We start from the raw sequence: 25,428 nt of genomic DNA on the forward strand, positions 1-25,428 counted from the left end.
CTAATACTATCTGTGAAAGTTAATAAGGCCATGGTAGTGCTATGGGTGGGTCTAAAACCATGCTGTGTGGGGGTCAGGACCTTTTCCTGAAGAATATGTTGGAGAAGGTGCCTGTGAATGCACTTCTCTAAAATTTTTGACAAAGGGGGATAATATGGCGATAGGTCTGAAATCGGTTATATCAGCATGAGTGGTATTCATACCTCTCAAACTGGAACCATCAAAAATCTGGACAAAGGCCCATGAAAAGTAGGTATAACTGGCCAAAAATCAGAACACTGATTAACATAAAATGTGCATACATAATTATATAACCACACACACTCCAATGGAATTGTGGGATACCAACATGAAGATTGAAGTCACTAAATAATAATAAATAATCACAGGCATTTGAATTACGGAATTCATATCCTCAGAAAATACATAATAATGCAAAACCTGATATTCTAGCAACTATTTTGCATTTACAAGAACAATATTTAAAATCCATCCCTATTTTTGGGCCTTTGTCCCACCATTATTTTTTGTTTTGTCCAGGTATCTTCTTATGTGAGATTGAGAGATATGTATGCACCTGACATTCGAAGTTTACTTGTCCTAAGTTTTGTTTTAAGGTCTTTATCTTGAGAAGTTTAACTAGCAAACATATTGACATAAAGTGGTGGGGACACACTGCTTTTAACTTAAGTCAGAACCAAAGAAATACAAACCATTTTAACATGTACACTATTTGTTGCTGTAGCATACTTCAAAACTAAACTGACAGATATTCCAATTTCCAAGCAAAATGCAAGAAGTTTTCCCCCACATCATCAGCTATTGCACTTTCATTGTATTCTCCATATATGTTTAAATGTGCAATGTGTGGATACATCGTCTCCCTATTGGCACTAGTTGCTCAGAATATGCTCGTGCACTGTTCAGGCTTTGTCAAGTACTGTATTTATTCCCATGCTTCTCAGTGCACCCTTTGTCTTGGGTCAAGACTCCAAGAACAACAGGGGGTTGATGTATTCAAAATTGGACAAACAATGTACAAAAGACAGGACAGACACACTGAACGCACATATCAGATCATCCAGATGAAATCAATACAGTTGTGGCTGCAGAACATTGGCTGGTTAAAGAACCTGGCAATGGATTTATGGTTCTTCAGTTTATTTGCATTTTTCTACCTGACTCCTTTTCAGGTGAACTGGCTGCTGATGACCACCTCCAATGAGGTAAGACAATCGGTGCATGAGAGCACATCGGCAAGTTATGTGCTGGCCTGGGAAGGAATCCTCAATGTCCTGTGACTGCCTTCCTTCAGTTCATTGGAGATCAAGTTTGGCTGTGCAGAGCATCTCGCGGGATTCCCACAGCTTACTGACATCTGTGCTTGAGCGCTCTCCATTAGATATTAGAAAGTGGGGCACCTTGGGGTACCTAAGTGATCTGCTGGGTAGGAGGAAAGAAGGAACCTTTGCAAACAAGTGGGAGAAAAATCACTGTTTCACAGTTTTAGGAGCCCAGAGAAAAGCTGTTCATACAGTCAGACCCACATTACTAAAAGTCAAGGTTTTTACATGTTCTCATACCTCTCAACTGTACTTAATTTTCATGGACATTCCCGATTTAACTCAAATTTATGTCTGCCCTGCTTAACCCTCCTAAAGCTGGTGACTTTTGGAGAAAAAAAAATGTTGACTCACACTTACGACTATGATTACAGTTATAGATTTCTTTTGCATCAGAAAATATATACACATTTCTAAGTGATTATGTTATGTGACTGGATTTGTCCCTGAATCTGTTAAGATTTGTTCCTGATTTGTTGAGAGCAATGTGTGCTCTGAATAATGTAGCTTTCATTTTTTGGCATTGGCAGTTCTTCTTCTGCAGGAGCAGAGCAAATAAAAAACTGGGAGGTAAATGGGAAAGCTCAGAAAAAATTAAAAGAGGTGATGTAGTGTGGTCAGGGCCAAAAAACACTTCTGCTCTTTGAAAATTCCATTGTAAAAGCACTATTCCTTATAAAAAAAAAACAGCTACTTGAGACTTCGGGACTTCTCTTCAAAGCAAAACACTAGAGTGGGGGTGGGGGTTAGTCACAAACCCCAGTTCCCTTCTAACTTACTTGGTCCTTTTGTTTCATGCACCACTGTATAAACCTGTTCACCAAATCAAAACATCACATAATGTGTCCATTAACAACCTATGCTGATTCCAGTATCCTATATTAAAATGAAGCATAAATACAGAGGAATTTAAATACTGTATTTACCCTGCAACGAGGATAATTACTCTAAGATGATCACTAGCAATACCGAAAACGAAGAGAGTGAATGCTGGCCTGAAGGCAATGCACATGCATCCAAAACATATTGCTGATGCTGTAAGTGTGCCACAAAATACATTTCTAGCTCTTCTCTCATACAGTGCAGTAATCCCAATACACAATATTAATGAAAATCACGTTTTCAGAGCAATCGGTATGATTGAATGTTGTAGCTTCTCTTGTCACTAGACATAAGAAATGCGAAGCTTAATAGATCAGCTAGCTGAGCTTTTGTAAATGGTATGCTTTCTCTTCAATTCCAGGTGATTGGTTCCCTGGCTGTGTATCATAAGGTGATAAATCCCTGAAACAACTGAAGTTTTTTTATTTTTTGAAACCTCCCACTTTTCCAAGCGTCCAGCAAGTAGTCAGGCACTGCCTCAGGAAGCTGATGTCATCATGCATGCCCTTGCATGTTAATAACATTGCAGGATGTACTGGCGATGACATCAGCTGTTCTTTAAAATTGAAAATAAAATAAAATAAATCTAGAACTGAAGGGGCCACTTGGAAATTCGTGGCACCCCATTATTTTGGCCTCGAAACCGGTAAATTCTTTAGAATTCGGCACGGTCGAGAGGTATGGTGGTATTAAGGAAAGTAAATAAAATATACTCTAACTTACACTGTGTGGCTTTATCATTAGAATAGCCTTGATATCTGCTTGTATAACTCTTTCAGTCAGCCCATGATGACTGTCTGGTAAGGTATAAATATAAAATAGGTAACTTATTCATAAATGTGTGAATTCTTCTGATATACACGATGGGCCATAATCAGTAAAATTTGTTAATGCAAGCCATTTCTTGCAAATCTTAGACCTAAATATGTATAATATATGTCAGAATTTGTTACATTCATGTAAATTACTTCAGACCACCTTATGTGGGCATCCAGTACAATAAGAAATAGTATGTACATAGTTCGGTGAAACAGAGACAGGTTCAGCTGGGATATTCACAACATTTTTGCGCCAAAAAGAATGAAAGCAGAAACAAAACATTTTTTTATAATACAAAAGGCCATTGTCATATTAAGGAGCAAGCAGGTAAAGTTAAAGACACCTGGATGAAGGTAACTAATCATACCAGTAAGCAATTAGGTAGAGTCAGCAGCAGTAAGATAAAGCAGGGAGAAGTCTGACTTCTTTTTTCCAGTCTTTTTACAGTGATTCCCAATGAATAGGGCATTTGTGTGAACAGAAATTGAAGAGGTCATGTCTGTTGGACATGTATGTATATTACTGGAGCTTATTTTGGAAAACAATGTTTTTTGTATGGAGGTGATTAGTACTGGCAAAAATTGGAGTAGCCATGGGCACGTCATGTGCCAATCATTATTCAAACATTGTTATGGCACAATGGGGAATCAGATATATATTCAATGAGACCAACCCATGGAGGAACAACATTCTGTATTATGGTCAATTTGTGGATGACATATTTTTCATGTGGAGAGGAAGTAAGAACAGTCTGTTTGATTTTGTTAAGTTCTTAGAGACAACAACAACATTCCTTGAATTTGAAGTCTATACATCAACAAAAGAAATAAGTTCCCTAGATGTTAAGGAAACAATGGATGAAATAGGGAGATTTAATACTACAATCTATTGAAAGGACTGTTGAAGGAATCACCTCCTGCACAGAACAAACATGCACCCACGAAATGTTTTGCTCCAGATAGTAATGGGGCAACTTCTTCGTACGATGAGACTTTTTACAAATGACAAAACATATGAGCATGAAACACCATTTCTCCTATGGAATTTTAGTGATAAGGGCTATAAGAACAAGGACATTTAACCTCATACCACGGGGATAGAAGAACTAAGGAATACCAAAGGGCGACCTCTATTTTCTGATAAAGCAGACACCACTACTGAAAGTAATAAACATGGCCAAGCAAAGGAGAGCTTACTTATAGTTTGTATACATTTCAAATATGAATATATGAAATATTTTCTGATAAAGCAGACACCAATACTGAAAGTAATAAACATGGCCAAGCAAAGGAGAGCTTACTTATAGTTTGTATACATTTCAAATATGAAGTTAAAAAATTCAGTTACAGGCTTGCTGTTCTTGAACTGTTTGTAACTTTCTGTGAGGCCATTTTTTGCTTGGGCTAAAGGAAAGTCTCTCTGTTGATCAGTGGCAGTGAAAAACATTGAGCAGCCTGCCTGCCCCTGTGGGAGTGGTTACTGACTTGAAACTGTAGTTTTATTGGCCATTTTGGGTCAATTCCAAAACTCCTTCATCTTCCTCTCTTAAAACCTGGTTGCCGCGTGGTTTTGGCATCTTTTCAGGCTTGTTGGCTGTTGGTGAAGCATCCACCAAGAGGAGAAAACGCTGAGAGAAGAAAGGAGCCACTTTTGAGACTAAGTATTTTTCCTCTGTTTATTTGCTAAGTTTTTCTGCATAGCCGTCTATTTTGAGCATTTTCTGGCTTGGTAAATTTGATTTCTGCATTAGTAACTGTATTTAGAGCACAACCTAGAGCTGTTTACTGAATTTCCTGTTTGCACTTATTTTTAAAATTGTTTTTTTCTCAAAACTTGCATTTTATCTGTCTTTGGCCTAGCACTCTTGTGTGAGGTCATTTACTGCACTGTTATAACTTGTTGACACTTGTTAACCTCTGCTATCTCTGAAATAACAAAAAAAAAACAAAAAAAAAATCTTGCTTTTTTCCCACTTTTCTGAGATTTAAAAAAGTTCAGTTACAGGCTTGCTGTTCTTGAACTGTTTGTAAGTTTCTGTGAGGCCATTTTTTGCTTGGGCTAAAGGAAAGTCTCTCTGTTGATCAGTGGCAGTGAAAAACATTGAGCAGCCTGCCTGCCCCTGTGGGAGTGGTTACTGACTTGAAACTGTAGTTTTATTGGCCATTTTGGGTCAATTCCAAAACTCCTTCATCTTCCTCTCTTAAAACCCTCTTTTGCGTGGTTTTGCACATTTTTGAGCATAGTGAAACAACGGGCAGCGCCGCCTAATTGGGTTTAAACTATTCCTGGCTCCACAAAGTCTGCTCTTCACTTTTTCCCTTAGAACTGCTCTATCTCTCAATTTAAACACCATATTCTCATTCTAAGGCCCTTCACTGGTCCAATTAAGTAATCCTACAAGTTAGCACTATTAAAACCATAAGCACTACTTACTCTTATACTCTCTATGATTACCCTGTCCTCTATTGGTCCATCTTAAATTCAGTTTCCCTATTACTCTAGCATGTCCAAAGGTCAGTCAATGGTTTCCTCTCCAGTCCAGCTGGTGAATCTGGGAATTTTGAGGCAATGTTACAACTGTCTCATGTACACGGACAACCCTCTCCTCCTCCAAACAGGTTCAAATATACGTGAGAGATGCAACTATTTAGCCAAACTGGAGGCTGAGCTCTCTCATCTAAAAACTGGTGTAACCAGTCAGGAGGAGAAGATAACCTCACACAACACAATTCCAGTATCACATAGTCCCACCACATCAGCGAACCAAACACATAAATACACAAAAACATACTAGGAGGCTCTAAATAAAAATCTACCTAAGCAACAGAGACCTCCAAAGCAGACATCCAAGCAAATGCTACCTCAAAACAAAACACACACAACACATAACCCACAAAGTCAGTGTGCCAAGCAGCCACAGCCCTTAAGGCTGAATAACACACCTGATACTCTTGTTATAGGTGACTCTATTGTCAGACACACTGACGTCCCGCTCACCAGGCTGAATAAAGAGAAGGTCACAGTGAGATGCCTGTCGGGTGCTAGGATCCGACACATAACGCAAGCACTCAGGTCACTCCAAAGCAAATACAAATATGACTCAGTCATTGTACATGCTGGTGTGAATGACCTGAGACATACCTCCCTGGACTACATGAAAAGAGACAGAGAAGCTCTCTGATCATGTAGCCCAGGCTGGTATGACCCTGACCTTGAGCAGCATCTTACCCTCACCTAGAATGATGCCACAGTACAAAGACAAAATGATCGATTTTAACAATTGGCTAAAATTTTGGTGTCATTCAAAGGGGATCCAGTGTCTGTCAGCCTGGGATGACATGCTCGACAAGCCACGTTGCTTCGCTATGGACGGCTTGTACCTGTCACTACTGGGCTTTCGGATATTGGAAAAGGCTCTTGCCACCCCCATAGTGCCTTTTTTAGGCAAGGCTCAAAAGTCAAACCCACCCCCATAGACAGTACAAGGAACAAGAAACTAAGGGTAATGCTGCTAAACGGCAGAAGTCTTAACCTCAAGATGCACACACTTGAAGCTCTCCTCAGTATGGAGAACATCGATATCTGTGCAGTGACAGAAACCTGGTTCAAGGCTCCAGAGAGCACCCCAGCACTACCTGGCTATACCTCATATCATGCTTTTTGGCCCCAAAAACTGGACCGAACCACAAAAGGAGGGGGAGTTTCCACATTTATCAAGGATATCCACACCTCCAGGTTAGTGGCATTGCACGAAGTATCGGAGACCATCCATGTGCAACTATCAGTGGGCAAGACTGCTTTTCAGTTTATAGCATCCTACAGACCACCCTCTCAAAGTCAGGAATCCCATTTGGCTTTCCTGAAAACATTGGAGAACATGAAGATCTCTCCGAATACCATTATATTGGGCGACTTCAACTTCCCAAACATTGACTGGGAGCACTATTCAAGCCCCAGCACCTTAGCCCAAAGGTTCCTGGAAATTATAAACTCAAATGCTATGGAACGACTAGTCACCACTCCCACAAGAGTGGACAACATACTAGACCTGATCATTACCAACATGGGGACTCTATGCTCCACACCAAAAGTATATCCCTCATTGGTAAGATCAGACCATAAATTGATTTCAGTGGATGTCCACATCCCGACCCCACCCCCAGCCCAGAAAACCACAGTGAAAAACTTCTCAAAAGCGAATTTCTCACTTCTAAAAAACCGAAGTGGAATCCTTCAAGGCCCCGGGGCCAGTGGACACTACAGCCCAAACTGCAGAATCCTATATAAATGCATTCTACGGACATCTCCAGGAATGCATGGATCATGCTATCCCAAACAAAACCAAGACCCAATCATCCAAAGGCAGGCGTCCAGTCTGGTGGACCCCTGCCATAAATAAACTGTACAACAGAAGGAGGAAGCTACTACATGATAGAGCAAAATCCCTAATAGGGAAGGCATCTCTGATCAGTACTAGCAAAAAATTATGATCCCTCATAAAATCCTCCAAGGCCAGCTTCGAGAGAAAAATTGTACAGGACACCAAAGACAATCATAAGGCTTTTTTCAGTTATGTTAGAAACCTGGGATGCAACTCCCAGACTTGTTCTGAGTTGATTCTAAATGACAAAAAATACACTGAACCCACAGACATCGCCAATATCCTGGCAGACAGGTTCAATGCAAACTTCTCCACCCCCTCCTCCCCAAAAGAGCAAGTATCTATCCCGGCAGAGGGCTGTCTCCCAAACATCTCAGATGCTCAGATGAAGGCTGCCCTCTCCAAAGCAAAAAACACTGCTTCCATGGGACCAGATGGCGTCCCAGGTTGCGTCCTACATGAACTACAAGAGGAACTAATCCCTCAAATAAAACAGCTATACAATCTCAGCCTCACTACAGGATATGTGCCCACAGAATGGCGTACAGCAACAGTGGTCCCACTCCACAAAGGTAGAGCCTCTATGGACCCTGGAAACTATCGTCCCATAAGCCTGACTAGCTTAGTCTGCAAGGCTATGGAGAGGATCATCATGGAGCTCATAAACAAAGACATTGGGGACCTACAAACACTAGATCCTACCCAGTTCGGCTTTGTCAAGGGCAGATCCTGCCTTCTGAACCTTGTTGACTTCTTTGAAACAGTCACCAAAGCCATAGATGAAGGGAAGGTAGTCCACACAGCCTATCTGGACCTTGCAAAGGCATTTGACACAATACCCCACTCGGGCATCATAGATAAGCTATCCAGCTTAAATATAAACCCCTATATCACAAGATGGGTCACAAACTGGCTCAAAGACAGAACCCACAGAGTGAGAGTTGCTGGAGCCATGTCAGACTCGAAACCGGTCACAAGTGGCATCCCACAGGGTTCTGTCCTGGGACCACTCTTGTTCGGTATTTACTTTTCCGAGGTACAGGCAAATGTGGGAGGACTATGACTCACCAAGTTCGCAGACGACTGCAAACTGGGCGCCATAATCAACTCTCCAGCTGACACAAACATCCTTCAAAAAGGTCTCACAGAGACAGATTACTGGTGCCAGCACCATGGTTTAAAGCTAAATGCCAAAAAATGTATAGTCATACCCTTTGGCAAAAACAATGTGCCCACAAATTACCACATAGGCGGAAACCCATTAAGTACAGAGAAAGTTATTAGGGACCTGGGGACCCAAGTTGATAGCAATCTCTCCTTTGAAAACCACATTGCCAAAGTGGTTAGAAAGACCTTCTACATAGCCCACCTCATCATGAAGGGTTTCACATCTAGATCAAGAGAGGTAATCGTGCCCCTTTATTCATCCCTCATCAGGCCCATCATAGAATACAATGCCCCTTTTGGGATGTACCTTACCCGACACCTGCAGCAATTAGAAAGACCCCAAAAGTATCTCACCAAGAGGATCAAGGGTCTCAAACAGATGCCATATGCTGCTCGGTTAAAAAAGCTCCAGCTCTACTCAGTTGCATACCGCCTACTACAAAGCTATGTCAAATCCAGAATTAATGGACATGCTCCACCTCAGTAAATCTAAATCCCTTAGAGCCACACGCTCAAGGGACTTGAGCCTCAGCACAGAAATAAACAGAACTTGCTGGAGGGACAGGTTCATAACCCAGAGGCTCCCTTCGCTCTGGAATAGAATTCCAGTTCATGTGAGGCAGAGCACCTCACTGAAACTCTTCAAGAAGAATCTCGATAAGTGGATGGGGGATCGTAGGTTTGTCCCAGGGATTACTCCCATGTCACTATTAGACAGAGGCACAGTAAACTAAACCTTAAAAAGGGCACAATATACTCAAATCAAGGGGTGGCATAAGCCATACAGAATCGGGCTAGGCTTATAATTGCCCCAGGGCAGATAGCCTAGTATGAACCTATGAACCTATGTAACATTATAAAAAATAATTGGTCAGTTCTAACCATGGATACATTGAGATACATTGTAGTGGAGACATCTAATTTTTGCTTTAAGAATCAAAAGAATTTAAAAAGGTTATTTTGTCACAGAAACAGGGCGATACTCAATATTATGACTTCTAAGAAGGTACTTTTGCATGTGGTCATATTAATACTACTAATGAATTCGTCCATCCCATTACTAACCAGAATTATTGGCTTAATAAATATGTAGACTGTAATAGCAGAAATGTGATTTATGTTGCAACTTCCGCTTGTTGTTCTGGATTCTACATTAGCAAAACAAAGAGACTTTTTAAAGAGCATATTCTTTGTCATTTAAATGATTTTAAGAACAGAATCCAGAATAATGCACTTTCACAACATATTTATGCTCAATCATTACCACAAATTTTCATTTATGATTTTGCACATTATTTTTGAAGACCTGAAAGGAAGTGGCATGCACAACAAAACAGAGGTTGAGGAAATTAAATGGATAGTGGATATGCGGGGTGATAGCCCACCTGGGTTGAACGGCATGATTCCACTAAAGCCAATCTTAAAAGGGTGGTGTCTCACTAGATGAATTATGATTGGTTAAATATCAGTCTTAGTAAACCCAATCTTGAGGAGGTGGTGGCCCAGCAGATGAATTTTGGATTGGATATCCATAATTATATCAAAGGAATGGCGTTGCTATATTTTAGAATCTGAGGAAGGCCAAAGGGCTGAAAGCACCTATCCATCTTGGATTGTTTTTAATATTTCTGACTTTCCATCTAGTTTTATCACTTTTAATTTTGCTAATACATTGCTTCCATGGTGGTCTAGCCAGTTTGTTTCATTTGTTTCTTCAATAGTCATTTGTACCAGGTGGCCTTTAGTGACCAACAGAGATTATTGCTTTTACTTTTCATTTTGTTGGTTTATGTGGTTGCACATGGCAGAAAGAATAATGGAATTGTTGGCATCTCAACTATACAGAGAAGCAAACCGCTAACAGCACTGAATTTTAATTGTGCCGTACAGGAAATTTCAGTAAGTCCAATTCATAGATTCAACTAAGCTAACTGCCCTTGTGGGCCATTTTAAGCCTAGCCAATTATCCCTTGTGAGACTCAAACCCTGCACCTTGTGTTTGTAATGCAAACACCGTAACCATTAGGCCACCCAATTAATCTGCTTTGGGTGCTTGACTTAGATGTAGAGGCACAGAAGGATTTGGACACACCTGTTGAAGTTTAAACTTTTGATAGAATATTTTTGGAAGTGGAAAATGCTGCATATCTTTTGAAAAGGCTTTAGTGGCAGTGTTTTCACCTTGAAGCCTGCCTGTACTATCACACTATTCCTAGGGTAAAGTGGGTTAAATGCATGCCGACGTATGGTAACACACATCCTGAGTTGCTTGCATGGTGGCAAGCTATTAATATGGAAACCAGCTTGAAATATATTGAGTTATTAATTGATTTTAAACCTATTGAGGAGGAACAGGAGATCTACTTAAAAAGAAGCAACTTGAGCTTGAGAACCCTGTATTAGTTGATACGTTTTTGAGTAAACTAGAGACTCTGCAACATAATCTTTATGATAATAAATTAGAGTTTGAAGAGCCATAAATTAGCTAGAGACTTCCAAGATTTTAAATCTGGCCATTTATTTGAATGGCCAAAGAGTATGAGTAATATAAATAATGTAAAGGAGAGGACTGATGTATCTGGTGGGATGTCTGAAATACCCAGTACATTTAAAGTGATACAAAGTGAATCACTGCTATAATGTGAACAGAATGAAATAGCAGCTGTTTCTAAGGATAATAAAAGACTTGAAAAAGGGATTCCCTTACAAGTCTCTAGCTCTGACAGTGATATTGAAGTTTCAACTGCACAGGATGCTATAATCAATGAGCATGATGACAGCAGAACTAATAATGACCATGGAACATCTCGTACGATGGACTTAAGTACAAGATTGAAAGACAGAGCTTCTCATCTACCGGTTTTTAATGGACTTCCCATATTAATCAAACAACATCATCCATACCAACAACGCTCTCTGAGTAGAGGGAGAAAAAAGAAGGAAAACGATGAATCATTCGAGTCTAATACTACTAACTTTCTTGTTGTCAATATCTCTAATGATACATTAAATGAGACACAGATCCGTCTGTTAAATAAAGGGCTATCTTTCATACCAGCACTTATTTCAAGGCTGAGTGAATTTGTTATTGACATCAAATGTGTTGGGAGAACTGTTACACTAAAAAGTTTATTTGGCAATATAGACAGTCAACAACCGGTTAATAGGTTTAAGAAACCAAGCATCTTTGAGCCAATACCTCTCCATGTAATTGAGCTATTTATGCGGATGTGTGAGAAGATGTGGCAGATCTTTGACACAAAAGTGATTATAGAGGTTTTTATAAATTAGATAATGACAAAATGAGAGCCCTATGTGATTTGATGAACAATAATGAGACAGTAATCAAACCAGCAGATAAAGGGGGTGCAATAGTTGTGATTGATGCCAACCATTATCAGATGAGAATGAGAGATTGTTGGATGACACTTGTACAAATTTGAAGTTACCCAAACAGGAAGTTAATATGATCATACAGAGAGCCAATGACACTTTATACGGCCTATTTATGACAAGGACTATTACTCCTGATTTATATGATTAGAGTAGACCATCCACAGATACCAGTGATTAATGGACTACCAAAAATATATAAGAATAAGCAGGCTCCACCTCTGCGACCGACTGTAGCAAGCAGAGAATGGGTCACTGAACCTGCCTCTATTTACGCTGAGTACTATTTGAAGGGGCTATTGTTGAAAGCTAATACAGTTTTGAGAGACACTTCCCATTTTTTGGAGACCCTACATGAAAAATTGACTCAGATTAACTCTAACTAATATGCCTGATTTGAGGATGGTCACTATGGATGTTTGCAGTCTTTTTACTGTGATTCCCAATTAATAGGGCATACATGCTGTCAGAGATTTTGTGCAAACAGAAATTGGAGAGGTCATATCTGTTGGACATGTGTGTTATTATTGGAAAAAAAATTTTTTTGTACAGAGGTGATTACGACTGACAAAAAATGGGGAGTGGTCATGGGCACATCATGTGCCAATACTTATTCAAATATTGTTATGGCCCAATTAGAAATCAAATATATATTCAATTAGACAAATCCATGGAGGAACAATATTCTGTATTATTGGCAATTTGTGGATGACATATTTTTCATTTGGAGAGGAAGTGAGAACAGTCTGTTTGATTTTCTTAAGTAATTCAGAGACAACAACATCATTCTTTTAATTTGAAGTCCATACATCGACAACAGAAATAAGTTTCTTAGATGTTAAGATAAAAATGGATGAAACAGGGAGATTTAATACTACAATGTATTGAAAGGACGGCTGGAGGAATCACCTCATGCTCAGAACAAGCATGCATCCATAACATATTTTTCCCCAGATAGTAAAGGGTCAACTTCTTCATATGCTGAGACCTTGTACAGATCATATCTCTCAACGAACAGATTTTCACAGAATGTCCAGATTTTTGCCACATACTTTTGGTCTGTTTTTCATAAAATTGTGGTTTTCTGGCAAATTGGTGGGAAAACATTAAATATGGAAGTTAGAAAGTAATGACAGTCATTTGAGTTTCTGACTTCATACCCTTCAGAAAAAAAACTGTTATTCTATCAACTTTATAAGTTTGTAAGAGCAATATTTAAAAATTGTCCCTACTTTTTGGCCTTTGTCCCACTTTTGTTAATGGCAGCCGTGGTGGTGCATCAGTTAGCATTGCCGCCTCACAGCAAGAGGTTCTCTGGTTCGATCCTTGGTTGGGGTGCCTTCTGTGCAGAGTCTGCATGACCTCCCTGTAGTTGCGTGGGTTTCCTCCAGGTGATCAGGTTTCCTCCCACATCCCCACATACCAAAGACATGCTGTAGGTGGACTGGACACTCTAAATTGGTCCTAGATGTGAGTGTGTGCATGTGTGTGCTTTCTGTGGAAGTTTGGGCCCCGGGCTGGCAACTCAACACCATTAAACTCCACTGCCAATCATGAGCGGACAGATGATCCGATGTGGCGACCCCTAACTGGGAAAAGCCAAAAGAAAAAGTCCCACTTTTATTAACAGCTTTGTGCAGATTTCTTTCTCTAAGAGTTTGAGAGGTATGGTACAGATGACAAAACATATGAGCATGAAACACATTCTCCTACATAATTTTCGTGATAGGGGCTATAAGAACAAGGACATTCAACCTCATTCCGTGGGGATAGAAAAACTAAGGAATATCAAATGGTGACCTCTTTTTCTGATAAAGTAGACACCACTAATGAAAGTAATAAACATGGACCAAGCAAAGGAGAGCATCCTGTCAGATGCCTCCTTACTTATAGATAGGAGAAGTTTCAAATATGTAACATTATAACAAAGAATTGGTCAGTTCTAACCATGGATGACAACTTGAGATGCATTGTAGCGGAGACACCTAATTTTTGCTTTATGAATCAAAAGAATATAAAAAGGTTGCTTTGTCAAACAAACAGGCCGATACCAAATATTATGACTTCTAAGAAGGTACTTTTGCATGTGGTCATATCAATACTACTATTGAATTTGTCCACCCCACTACTAACTAGAATTATTGGCTTAATAAATATGTAGACTGTAATAGCAGAAATGTGATTTATGTTGCAACTTCCACTTGTTGTTCTGGATTCTATATTAGTAAAACAAATCGACTTTTTAAAGAGCATATTCTTTGTCATTTAAATGATATTAGGAATAGAATCCAAAGTTTAAATGATATTAGGAATAGAATCCAGAGTAATGCACTTTCACAACATATTATGCTCAATTGCACATTTTTACTTAAAAGTGGACAAAAGCCAGTTTGTGTAACATGAGCAATACTAGAAATACTAATGCATTTCCAGATGGGAGGTTTCCCATCTCATTATATCCACTGGCTGCTGTTACACTGACCAGTTTTAAGTGACTTGGTAAACGGTATCCTGAAAACCTCCTCCCCAGAAGCAGTTTTCTGCAGTTCCCAGAAAACAGCGGCTTCTCCAAGTCACACCTTCATCTTCCCTTCAGCAATCATCATATATATGAATGTGAAATCATGGTTAAATTAAAAAAATTGCAGGTGGCAGCATTTCAGATGGATATTCGAAAACTGTAGCACGCAGCTAAAGAAATGAACATCTGAATGTAATCTCAGCTCTGTAGTCCCTTCATGGAAATGGTACCACTGTCCAAGGCACTAGAAGGGTACTGGTCAAAAGTATACAGAAGGGATATAGTTATGAAGTCCACAAGTATGATTACCAAGGTCTTCCACAATATTGGTCTGCATTTAGCATTAATGAACTGTGAGCCAAGAGAATTGTTTGCAAATAACTCATATGAAATAAATGCTGACAACAGGCAAAAAGTACAGTTAAACTAAAAGTAAGCTGTAACATTCTGTATTACAATAAGTACAAGCGTGTTTAACATGTACTTTATTTTCATTCAGTCCACCTGTAAATGAACCATCTTCAAATGAGTTCTCAGATTCATGTTAACTGAATGGAACACAGACAAAACATCCAATATTAATGCAAGCAGAGAGTAAATGAAATATTTTTTAGGAAACGACATGCTGAGTGCAAAATGAAGCATTTTTGTAAATGCACATTCACAATACTAAGGTAGCAGAAAAATCGCTAGCACAGTTATTCTGTGTACATCCTGCAGTGTGTGCACAGCCCTGAAACAGCATGACTGCCATCTATGCTCTTCTGGCAGGAGTCAAAGATTTCATCTTACAACTGTCAACATGAGTGACTGCAGCTCAAGTCTGGAAACAGGGGGTCGCACCTCAGGTGTCAGACGCCATGGGAAAAAGTCTGGCATTAAAGTTGCCTTTTCACCCTTACTGCGGCCCCCTTGGCCAATTCAACGTCTATAACTGGCTAGCAAACCAATGAGGTCAAAAGAAACCCCCCAGCCTCACAAGCTGCATAACCTTTTCAGCACTGAATAGATTGATTTGAGATAATCTGTCTGAAATAGAGAGTTTGAAGTACTAATAGAAAATACAGACAACTATTACACTATTGTTGAACACTTTTCAGAATCAAACTGATAATAAAGGGCAGTATTTAATAGAAAAACTCTCACAAACCTGAAGTGGCATTTCTGGATCAAATTCAAATTTTGGAATAAGTTTGGACCAGAATTCAAACTTCTTTGTCTCAGAATCAATGTAGTAGTCAAATACAGTGCCTTGGGATGGAAATTTTATCGTCTTAAATTCTGTCACCCACCATTTGCTGAATTCTACTCTGTAGTCCACCAGCTGAAAAATGTATCAAAAAGGGAAAAACATATTTTGATTAAAGCTATGCAAAAAAATTGCACAAAAACATAACCAGAGATACCAAAGGCATGCATACAAATGCACTGACCTAACATATTATGCTGTCAAAGGCATATAATACAGTAAGGTAAGGATCCTGGCTTATGTCTAAGATGCAGAATAAATCAAACTGTAGTAATGGCTGATATTTTACATCTTGCAGCTTTTCTAGTGATAATTGCATTTTATTTTAGTTTTAAAATACCACTGGAATGCCCTCATTTACTTGGTATCAAGTGAAAATCCAAGAAACACATTACAAGAAACAGCAAACAGGCAGATTAGTGACAAGCATAAACATCCATTTGTTTAAAATGCCTATTAATCATAATAAAATATTGTATATATATATATATACACACACAAAATATTATATATATATATATATACACACACACAGACAGACAGACACACACACACACACACACACACACACATATATATATATTCTTTAGCAAAAACATTAAAAATTTCAATTTTCACCTTTTTGGCTTTCAGTTGTATAAATGATGGTGATTAAGAAAGCAGCTCTCATATTACATATTTCATATCCTAGTTTATTTTGCACAGTATGCTTCCATTGACCTATTCAAAACACTAAGCAGAGCTGTTGGAGTCACCCGCCATGACAGTAGATATTTGATCCCATTAATCTCTCTCCATAGTGCATAACCTTTGGGAAGCGACACCTAAAGGTGCTGCTGCATTGGTTCCAGATTCCAAAGGCTAAGAATGAGTCTCTTCCTTGCAGCCTAAGTTGTCTGAAACACATTAATGGTTTTACCCTTAGTACTCCGAGATGAGAGCTGGTACTTTTGCATTGGTCCAGCCTAGCAGTTATTCTCCAGAGTAATCACTGCAATTACCACTAGATGGCAGCAAATCCAGAGGTTGCCCTTTTCAAGCCCTAATTATAATCATATATCTGGTTCCACAGAAAATATTACACCTTGGAGCTGCAAATGCTCTTATAGACTCTGGTGCTCCCTTAGGGTACAACTGGAAATAAAAGGATATGAAAAACAACTTTGTCCTGGAAATTCGCAATATTACATATCCCCTTTACAGGAATATCCAAACTTCAGACTCGTATTTTAATAACACTCTTTTCCCTTGTCAAACTTTATATTACCCTTAACTGGAAGGATAAATCTCTACTCACTTGGGATGGATTTAAACAACTTGCTACCAAACACTTACTTGCCCACAAATATATGAAATACACCCAAAGACTTAGTACACACTTTAATGAATACTGGGATACTTCACTTGATATCCTTCTAGCTTAATTTCTGCTAACTTATCTATTTTGTTGGACATAAGGCATATCTGTAAATAGTTATTTTTTTGTATATAAGTCTATATTACTTTCATTGTTTGGGTTGTGCATCGTTTGTTACCATTTTGTACTGCATTATTAAAAACTGTTAATAAAAAGGTTAGAAAAAAAAATATTACACTTTGTGTGTGCTACACTAGTTGCGAGGCCATCTTTGCATTACCATAGTCATTTTGTTTCTACGGGTGCTGACTCTGCAGTGTTTTCAATAGGCTGTCTAGTCCTACCAACAAACAACTAACTATACACGCATGCAGCACATTATTGTAAATAATACAAAAATGTATACGCAAAAAAAATAAAAAATCAGCATAAGGAAGGAGCAAATTAGTACAGAGACAGGGATTGTGTCAAGCACGTGTTGTGGTAGTAAGTGCATCACATTCCATAAATTCCTTTCTCTCCAGAAGTCATAAACTTCAGGTAGGTAAGGAAAATAATAAATCTATCCAGTGTGCAATGTTTGGTAAATGCATAAAAGGACAACCCTGTCACCTCTTGCAAATTCCAACTGCTGAATTCCTCCAGGAAAATTTAGTTGAAACAGTCACCCATGTTGTGAGAGGGGACCATCATCCTAGGCTTTGCTGTCACTTTTACATTCTTTTTTTTTTCCGGCCTCATCATAATAAAAAACAGTAATGCCATCAAACTAAATGGAGATAGGATAGTTTGCTTGTCCACAGGAACCCCACTCTCCCAACATTGTTCTGACCAATATAAACTGACCAGCACTTAGAATTCTATCTTCTGTTCTAATACACACACAACTACTACTTGGGACCAATACATTAGGGCAAGCAGCCTCCTACATTCTGAGATTGTATTTGAGGTTACTGATTCAAACAAAGCTCTAATATAACCTTAGGTGTAAAGGAAGACATGAATAACCAGTTTGCTCTATTGCCACGGAACAATGCACTATGTGAAGAACAGCACAGACCAGCTAGCAACTCGGACACTCTTCTTGCACAGGAAAATTGATGACAGAAAATGTGGTTAGGGATTGCCACAGCAGAACTTGGGACCGGAGTTTTGCTGTGGCGACCCCTAACTGGGAAAAGCCGAAAGACAAACAACAACAACATAGTTGTTTTTGTTTTGAAAACTGCAAAAACATCATTAATACATGCTCACAGTGCTACATTAAATGAAGAACCTGCAAGAAAAAGATTACTTAGAATTTAATGTTCTTTATTTTGAGGTAATGTTTGAAACTATGACATATGCTGTTGCTTTGGAAATTCTCTGTCAGGGAGGTCAGTCTGCTATTCACTTAAATGTTCTCTTGTAAAAAAAAAAAAAAAAAGGTCTGGCTATATGTGCCAAAGCTAAATGCTGGCTTGTAACAGAGCTGAACTGCGGCAATACTGGTTAAAGTTATTTATTTATCTATACATATATGAGTCAGTTAATAAGTAGTAATTAAGACAAAAATCCATCAGTGCCTTTAAAAAGTTATGCCACTAAATGTTTAAGCATGGCAGGTAAGATGTTCTTGTTTATGAGTGATATTAATGGCGTTTCTTAATAAAGCCAGGCACTAAACATTACACTGTAAAGAAGGGTGTGGAAATTGCAATAGCATAAAACTCATTCCTGTGACTTAAGCAATTACACTTCATAGGATCATAGGAGACTACTAGGCTATTGGCCCTGAGGCCCTTATAAGCCTAGCCAAGGGTTTAGCCCATGTTTAGACAAGTCAGCACCCGATGCTCCCATCCAGCAGGGACACAGGTAGAATCCCAGGGGTATATTTTCTGTTTCCCATCTAGTTATCCAGGTTGCACTTAAAAAGAGGTACTCTGCTTGACATGGAGAGGGAGTCTATTCCATAGATGGAGGAGTTTCTGGGACACAATTCTGTCCTGCCAATAAGTACTGTTGATGTCACAGACCAGGTTGAGGCCGCCCGTGCAAGTTACTCAAGTGAAGCTTGACTTGCGGATATGTAGCAGTCCCTTCAAAGTGGGGTCCGTGATCACCTTGTATGCCAGACAGAGGTCACCTCTGAGGAGTTTGTATGAAACCAAGTAGAGGGATAGGGCTTTTAGCCTATCTGTGTATGGTAGATGTTTGAGACCCCGGATTCTCCTGGTGAGGAATCTCTGTGGTCTCTCCAGCTGCTGAATGTGCTTTGCGACATACATGCCAAAAGGGGCGTTGTACTCAATAAGGAGCCTTATAAGGGAAGAATACAGGGATGGTATGACCACCTTGTCCCTGGATGAGATACCCTTACTTATGAGGTGGGCCATGTAGAAGGTTTTCTATACAACGGAAGCAACAACTTGTGAATGAGTACAAGCCAAAACAAAAATAATAGCAGATGGTAAAATGAGCTATAGCTTACTTTGCAAAAAAACTGTCTCTAGCTCATAGCTGCTGGACTGCTGACATAGAGGGAAAGCTCCTAGCTCTGATGCTGTTGACCCATGTTTGACTAGTAAGTTGAGTGTTGGAAGATCAGAGGAGGATGGGATAGAGAATAAATCTTTTGTTGCCAGCTCTCTTTGTCATACAGAGGAATACCAATACCATGCTGCCAGGCTAAGTGCTTCTAGAGGAGGCTGGGTGCTATAATACAGGCAAGTAAGTGAGACAGAGAAAGACTACATGCAGCTCATCTTGTGTAGATATTGCATGTTTGGAAAAAAAGTGGTCATGACAGAAGATGGAGAATAGAGTGGGCCCAAGGAGAAAATCCCGCCTACTCGCAAGATGGTACTATACTGGGATATCCCTAGTTCCTCTCCATCACAGATATGCAGATTGAGGAAGAGCAGGATGTGAAGGGTGGTGGCTGCTGGGAGATCAAAAATAAATTGAAACATGACAGTCATCGAAGCATTGTTGTATGGGACCCTTTCATAAATTTTGCTATGTGCATATAAAAAGTTTGACGAGCATAATTTTACCCAGTATAACAGAAAAAATGCTCTGTGTTTAAACACATAAAGGAATACTGAGTCAACAAAGAAGATTCCTGTATCCAGAGTGACATATATGTGATGTATAACTAGCTATTAAGTTAACAGTTTTTAATGTGACAATTTTCACGTATGTGCTGCATCTTTAATTCTAGTATGTACATCATAGGGAAACAGGCATGTTGGAAGAAATAGCATCACAGATGGTGATAAATCAGAAATTTCTGGATAATGGAAGAGACAAAGGATGTCACTGTTTTGATGTACCACTAAGTCAGTACCAACTCATGGTGAATCTATTCCTCTTGTTGAGATGACTAATCATTGACAGAGGTAAAGCCATCACTGTATATACTGTCAGTCTTGCTAGTTTTCTTCTTTTACCCTGACCTTTGACCTTGCAAAGCATGATAACATTTTGTAATAAACTTTGCCTTCACACGTCCAAAGTATGAAAGTCAGAGTCCTAGCATTTGAGTTACAAGGGAGTACTTAGGGTTCATCTCCACAAACATTGTCTGATTTTTTGGGCAGTCCATGGCATACAAACTGTTTTTGACCAACATTGTATCAGTTTTCTTCCTGTTATGTTTCTTCACTGTCTACCTTTCACATCTGTATGGCATTATTGAAAACTCTATAGTTTGGAGAAGCTGAATTTTCATATGCAAAGATACAGTGTGCACTTGAAAATATTATGTACATCTTTTATGATTATAGTTTACCAGGAGTGATTCATCACTGAAGTGCTTCAAAGATTGTTGTTGTGTTACAAATTGTTTATTTAAACAGATATAAGATGTATACTGTTTCCACTTCTTCTTCTCCATTAAGAATAAATTCATTGAGTTTATCATTTGTCAAGAAAATGATATTTTTCATGTCACGGTGGGAACCCCCAGTTTTTGAGACTACGTTCTTTAATCTTGATAAGCAGATATTTCATGTCTTCACTTTAAGCCAGTAATGTGTTATCACCAGTAAAGCGATGATGGTCGGTAATTCATCCTCTTTTACACCTCAAGTTTTCTTCATACAATCAAGCTTCTTTAACTCTTTATTCTGCAGATACATTAAAATATATGGGAAATACATGCAACATTGTCAGCTCTTTTGTTTGAACATGTCCTTTTTGAGTGATGTGAAGATTCTCAGAATAGCCCAGAGCTTGTCACGATTTACATGATCAAATGCTTTGGTATGTGCAGTGAAGTACGTGTAAAACATGCTTTTGATGTTCTTTTTTCCTTTTCAGGGATCCACCTCAGATCTGTGGAGATGTCATTTGTTCTATGATGTTTCCTAAATCCTGTTTGCTCTCCAACAGTTACTGTTCCAGTTAAGCTTGTAATATCTCCTAATTTAGTTTAAAAAGACTCAGATCAAAGCAGCTACGAAAAAAAGTGCCACATTATCAATTGGATCACCTTTCCTCAAAAAGCATACACAGAGATCTGTTTTTTTAATAAGTTGGCCAAAATTCTCTTTCCCGTTTCCTGTCAGTCTTGTGAACAGTGCAACAGTTATATCTGACTTTTGTAATATTGCAGTGTGAAAGTAGTCAATGGCCTGTGATTTGCTTATGAGTAAAGCTTTCAGTGCTACTGCTGTGGCTTCTGCTGTTTTAAATTCACACTGCTTCCTGATTGTACAGGGTGAAATGATCAATCTGTTCAATCTTTATAGTATGATGACTCATTGTAGTCTTTCCAATTTTTCTTAATCATCATAACATCATTCTGCATTGACCCTTAAGCAGATTTCAGCATTCCATTTCAAGGCAACAGGTTTGTTCTTTCAGTCTCATAGTTTTGGAAGAAAAAATATTTGCTTCTTCTACCTAGTATTTTCTGATTCTATTTCCTTGCAAATTTAATTGTAATGCTTCTGTCTCATCTGGCAGCGCATTGGAAATTTCAAATAAGTTCCATAAATAATTCTCTTTCTTCTCTCACTATAGCTTCTGTATGTTTCTGAGCAATATTCAAGGTGTCTTCAGTTTGATACTTTACCCGTTTGCTTTCTCGCTTTTTCAGGTACTTTATTCTAAATATAACTTTCTTGATAACTTCCCAAATCTCTTCTGTCACTCTATTATTTTATGTAGCAAAGCAAATGGATTTGCACCCTTGAACTCCAGTGGAATATTTTAAAAATCATAGTTTACTTAACAACTGGCTGCCTTATATATGTTTCTCCAGCTGGAGCTAGATTTCCCATCATTTACTTCCACAAACATAATCAAGCTTATTTCTACACAAACCACTGGGCAACATCTACATGTCCAGTCACCATTTATGTTGCCATATCAAGGTAACTGAAATTAAAATGATGTCTTAAAAATACTATCAGATGTTCTCCCACTTAGTTTCTCTTACAGAGCTCATATTTTCCAGCCCCATTGGGCTTAATTTTTTGTTACCAGCTTTCATGTTGCAGTTACCCAGTATATCTTGTTTCCAGTTCATACGTGCTCTTGACCTATGAAGCTAAAGCACGATTTCAAATATCAGAGCTATACTTATTGAAGCACACCAATATATCTAAATCTGAATGAAACAAAGGTAAATATGAGGTCAGAAAAATCAGCACTTGACTGTTGTATTTAAGAGGTATGAATACTGGAGCACTTCCTTCTTTGTTTTATGGCTAAATGAGAATGGATGAACTTTACTTTCATTCATCCATTAACCTAGACATACTCAGAGCAAAAATGGTACCTCCATTAAGCACAGCAGCACTCAGGCCAAAAATACAAAAAATGTATGTTTTTATACAATAACTTGTGACAGTTCCTAATACACACACACACACACACATACACACATATATATATATATATATATATATATATATATATATATATATATATATATGTTGAAATCAAATCATTTACTCAAGTGGATGCCAATACTGCACTCATCGACACTACACAACTACACACAAAAGTAAATCACTACTGTACTCACCCACAAGCAGACAGCCACACAATAAAAGTAATCATGCTACCGAGTTACAAGGACAGTACCTCTTCAGCAGTGACCAGCCCCACTAACAGCTTGTGCCTTGAGCATCTACCCCCTTGTCCCATCCCAACTATGGGTTTGGATGGCCTTTTCAGGTTACTCATCCTAGTTGTAAGCCATTCAACATTCTGTATATAAAACAGTAATCACAGTCTATGCTGCTCACATGTTAAGTTATATTTAGTTATTCTAAAGTAGTAATTAATACATTAATTTGAAATTTGTCTTATTCCAAAAAAAAAAAAAATTGACAAAGAGGAAATCCTCCAAACACTAATTTGGTGATTTGTAACCTCAGAGATCATCAGTGTGTGGCTTTTTTTTTTTGGCAGTTTCATAATGTGTCAGCTTTCTGTTCCAAAAATAATGTGAATGCCACCAAAAAGAAAACAGGGAAAATGCAAGACTGGGGGGGGGGGGTAACATAATTTGGCAATAGAAAGAAAACCCTTCCACTAGATATAATAAGGAATCAATAATGTCCAGATGAATGACTGTTATAAGGAAATAACAGGCAGCCGAGAGGTGTCATACTGCCCAACCACAGGTTGAAGGCATCACCACTCTGGAAAGCTTGTTGTTTCCCAGTAATTCCCAGTGATAACTGTTATTTCTTTACAATGCTACCATGAGAGCAGTAATGTGCTTAGAAAATGGCCTCTCTGCTTTGCTAATTTTTTTGTTACATTTTTCTATGTACAAATTTGGTTTTGTATGTTTTTGTGTTTTTGAGTAAAAGTAACCATTTTCTTTAAATTAAACAGAGAAACATACAGAAAGGCAGTAGAATATAAAAAGCAACTAAACAAAAAGAGGTTAGTGTCCATGTATCACAGGATGTAGTCCTGAAACCCACCCCCACCCCTTGGTAAGCTTTCCTATAGATTACACAACAGTAAAACTATTTCACTACATTTATTTTATTATCCTAAAAGCACAAATTTATTAAGAAATAATTAACTGTGCATTTGTTAAGAGATTGGTTTACTAATATCACTGGTGACACTCCACATGTATTTTACTGAAGTCTACAAACCATTTAATGGTCATAAGAACAAAACATAAAATAATAATTTGAACCAAACAGTACCTATTTATTTAAAGGGAACCACAAGAAGACAGAAATGCATACTCACTGGGGCTGGTACTGGAGCAGTCTTTAGCAAGCAGATGTTCTGAATAGAGTTATTTGGGTACTGGCTAGTGACAACAAGTTTTATGTGCAGTGTTGCCATTTGTGGAGTTGCAGTTCACAGAGTCTGATGGTGATAGAATAAGGCTTTTGTACAAAGTTTGTGAGTGCAGAAATGTTGATGCCCTTCTATTCATATGCTGCAGTATCCATAATATGTGGGAGTCCACCCCCAGTTGACTCATACGTCCAGCCATTTTTACCAAAGTTAAAATGCTACTGTGAAGGTACACATGGCCTGCAATCTCTCAATGTACATCAGACAAAAACGGATGCCAGGTATAAAGTGGACGTCAGCATGTACCTACCTCAGAACATTTCTGCCGCCTGTTTAACTGTCGGCTCCGGTCATCACTCACTTGGAAAGTTGCTTTATCTGTGTTCAGACAAGTACCCCATAGGGGTTTTTGTTATGTTTTTTTCTACTGTGTTTTTCTTGTTAAATTAATGTCAGGTAGGAAGGGCAAGTGTCAGTGTGGAAGGCACATTCCACATAAAGACTCACACAAGCTCTGTCTATTCTGGCTAGACCCAGAACATGACCATGCAAAATTTGTAAGGCCTTCATCCCTAAAACTCTTAGGATCCATCTGTGATGCCCGTGCCCTGGCTCAGCAATCAAGGAGCCTCAATCTTCATCACTAACACCAGAGAGGGCATCTAATATATGAGGAAAGGATAACAAATGCACACAGTAAAGTGCAATTTCCCTTAACAGCACACAGAGATCACAGTCAGTCCGGGAATGGTCGCTTCCTTGCTCTCCAGGTCCCCAATAAGACTCCCCACTGGCACAGCTATAGGTCCAGATCTCAGCCTAGTGGGCAAGCTAAATGCTCTAGCACCCTCTCTGTCCAACCAGTACTTCGTGTCCCTGCCCAAGTACCTGATACACACACACATACACACACACACACACACACACACACACACACACACACACACACACACACACACACACGTTGAGATAAGAGTTTATACAACCACACAGACACTCCTGGGGAAGGCTAGCACAGTTTCTCCAGCTGTGCCCCTCTCTCCCAGACTA

The 25,428-nt window shown here is 38.8% G+C and overlaps 1 protein-coding gene across 1 annotated transcript in view; it reads right to left on the reverse strand.

Annotated features, from left to right (window-relative positions):
• DNAH9 (dynein axonemal heavy chain 9) overlaps window positions 1-25,428 on the reverse strand; it is a 3,419,770-nt gene that overhangs the window by 1,282,386 nt on the left and 2,111,956 nt on the right. Inside the window, exon 37 of the mRNA XM_044069722.1 lies at window positions 15,657-15,830. Coding sequence (XP_043925657.1) covers window positions 15,657-15,830 — 174 coding nt within the window. The remainder of the gene's footprint in view (window positions 1-15,656; window positions 15,831-25,428) is intronic.

This window comes from Protopterus annectens, chromosome 4.part0 (assembly GCF_019279795.1).
Source record: "Protopterus annectens isolate FY-2018-M chromosome 4.part0, PAN1.0, whole genome shotgun sequence".
Classification (NCBI taxonomy): domain Eukaryota; kingdom Metazoa; phylum Chordata; order Ceratodontiformes; family Protopteridae; genus Protopterus; species Protopterus annectens.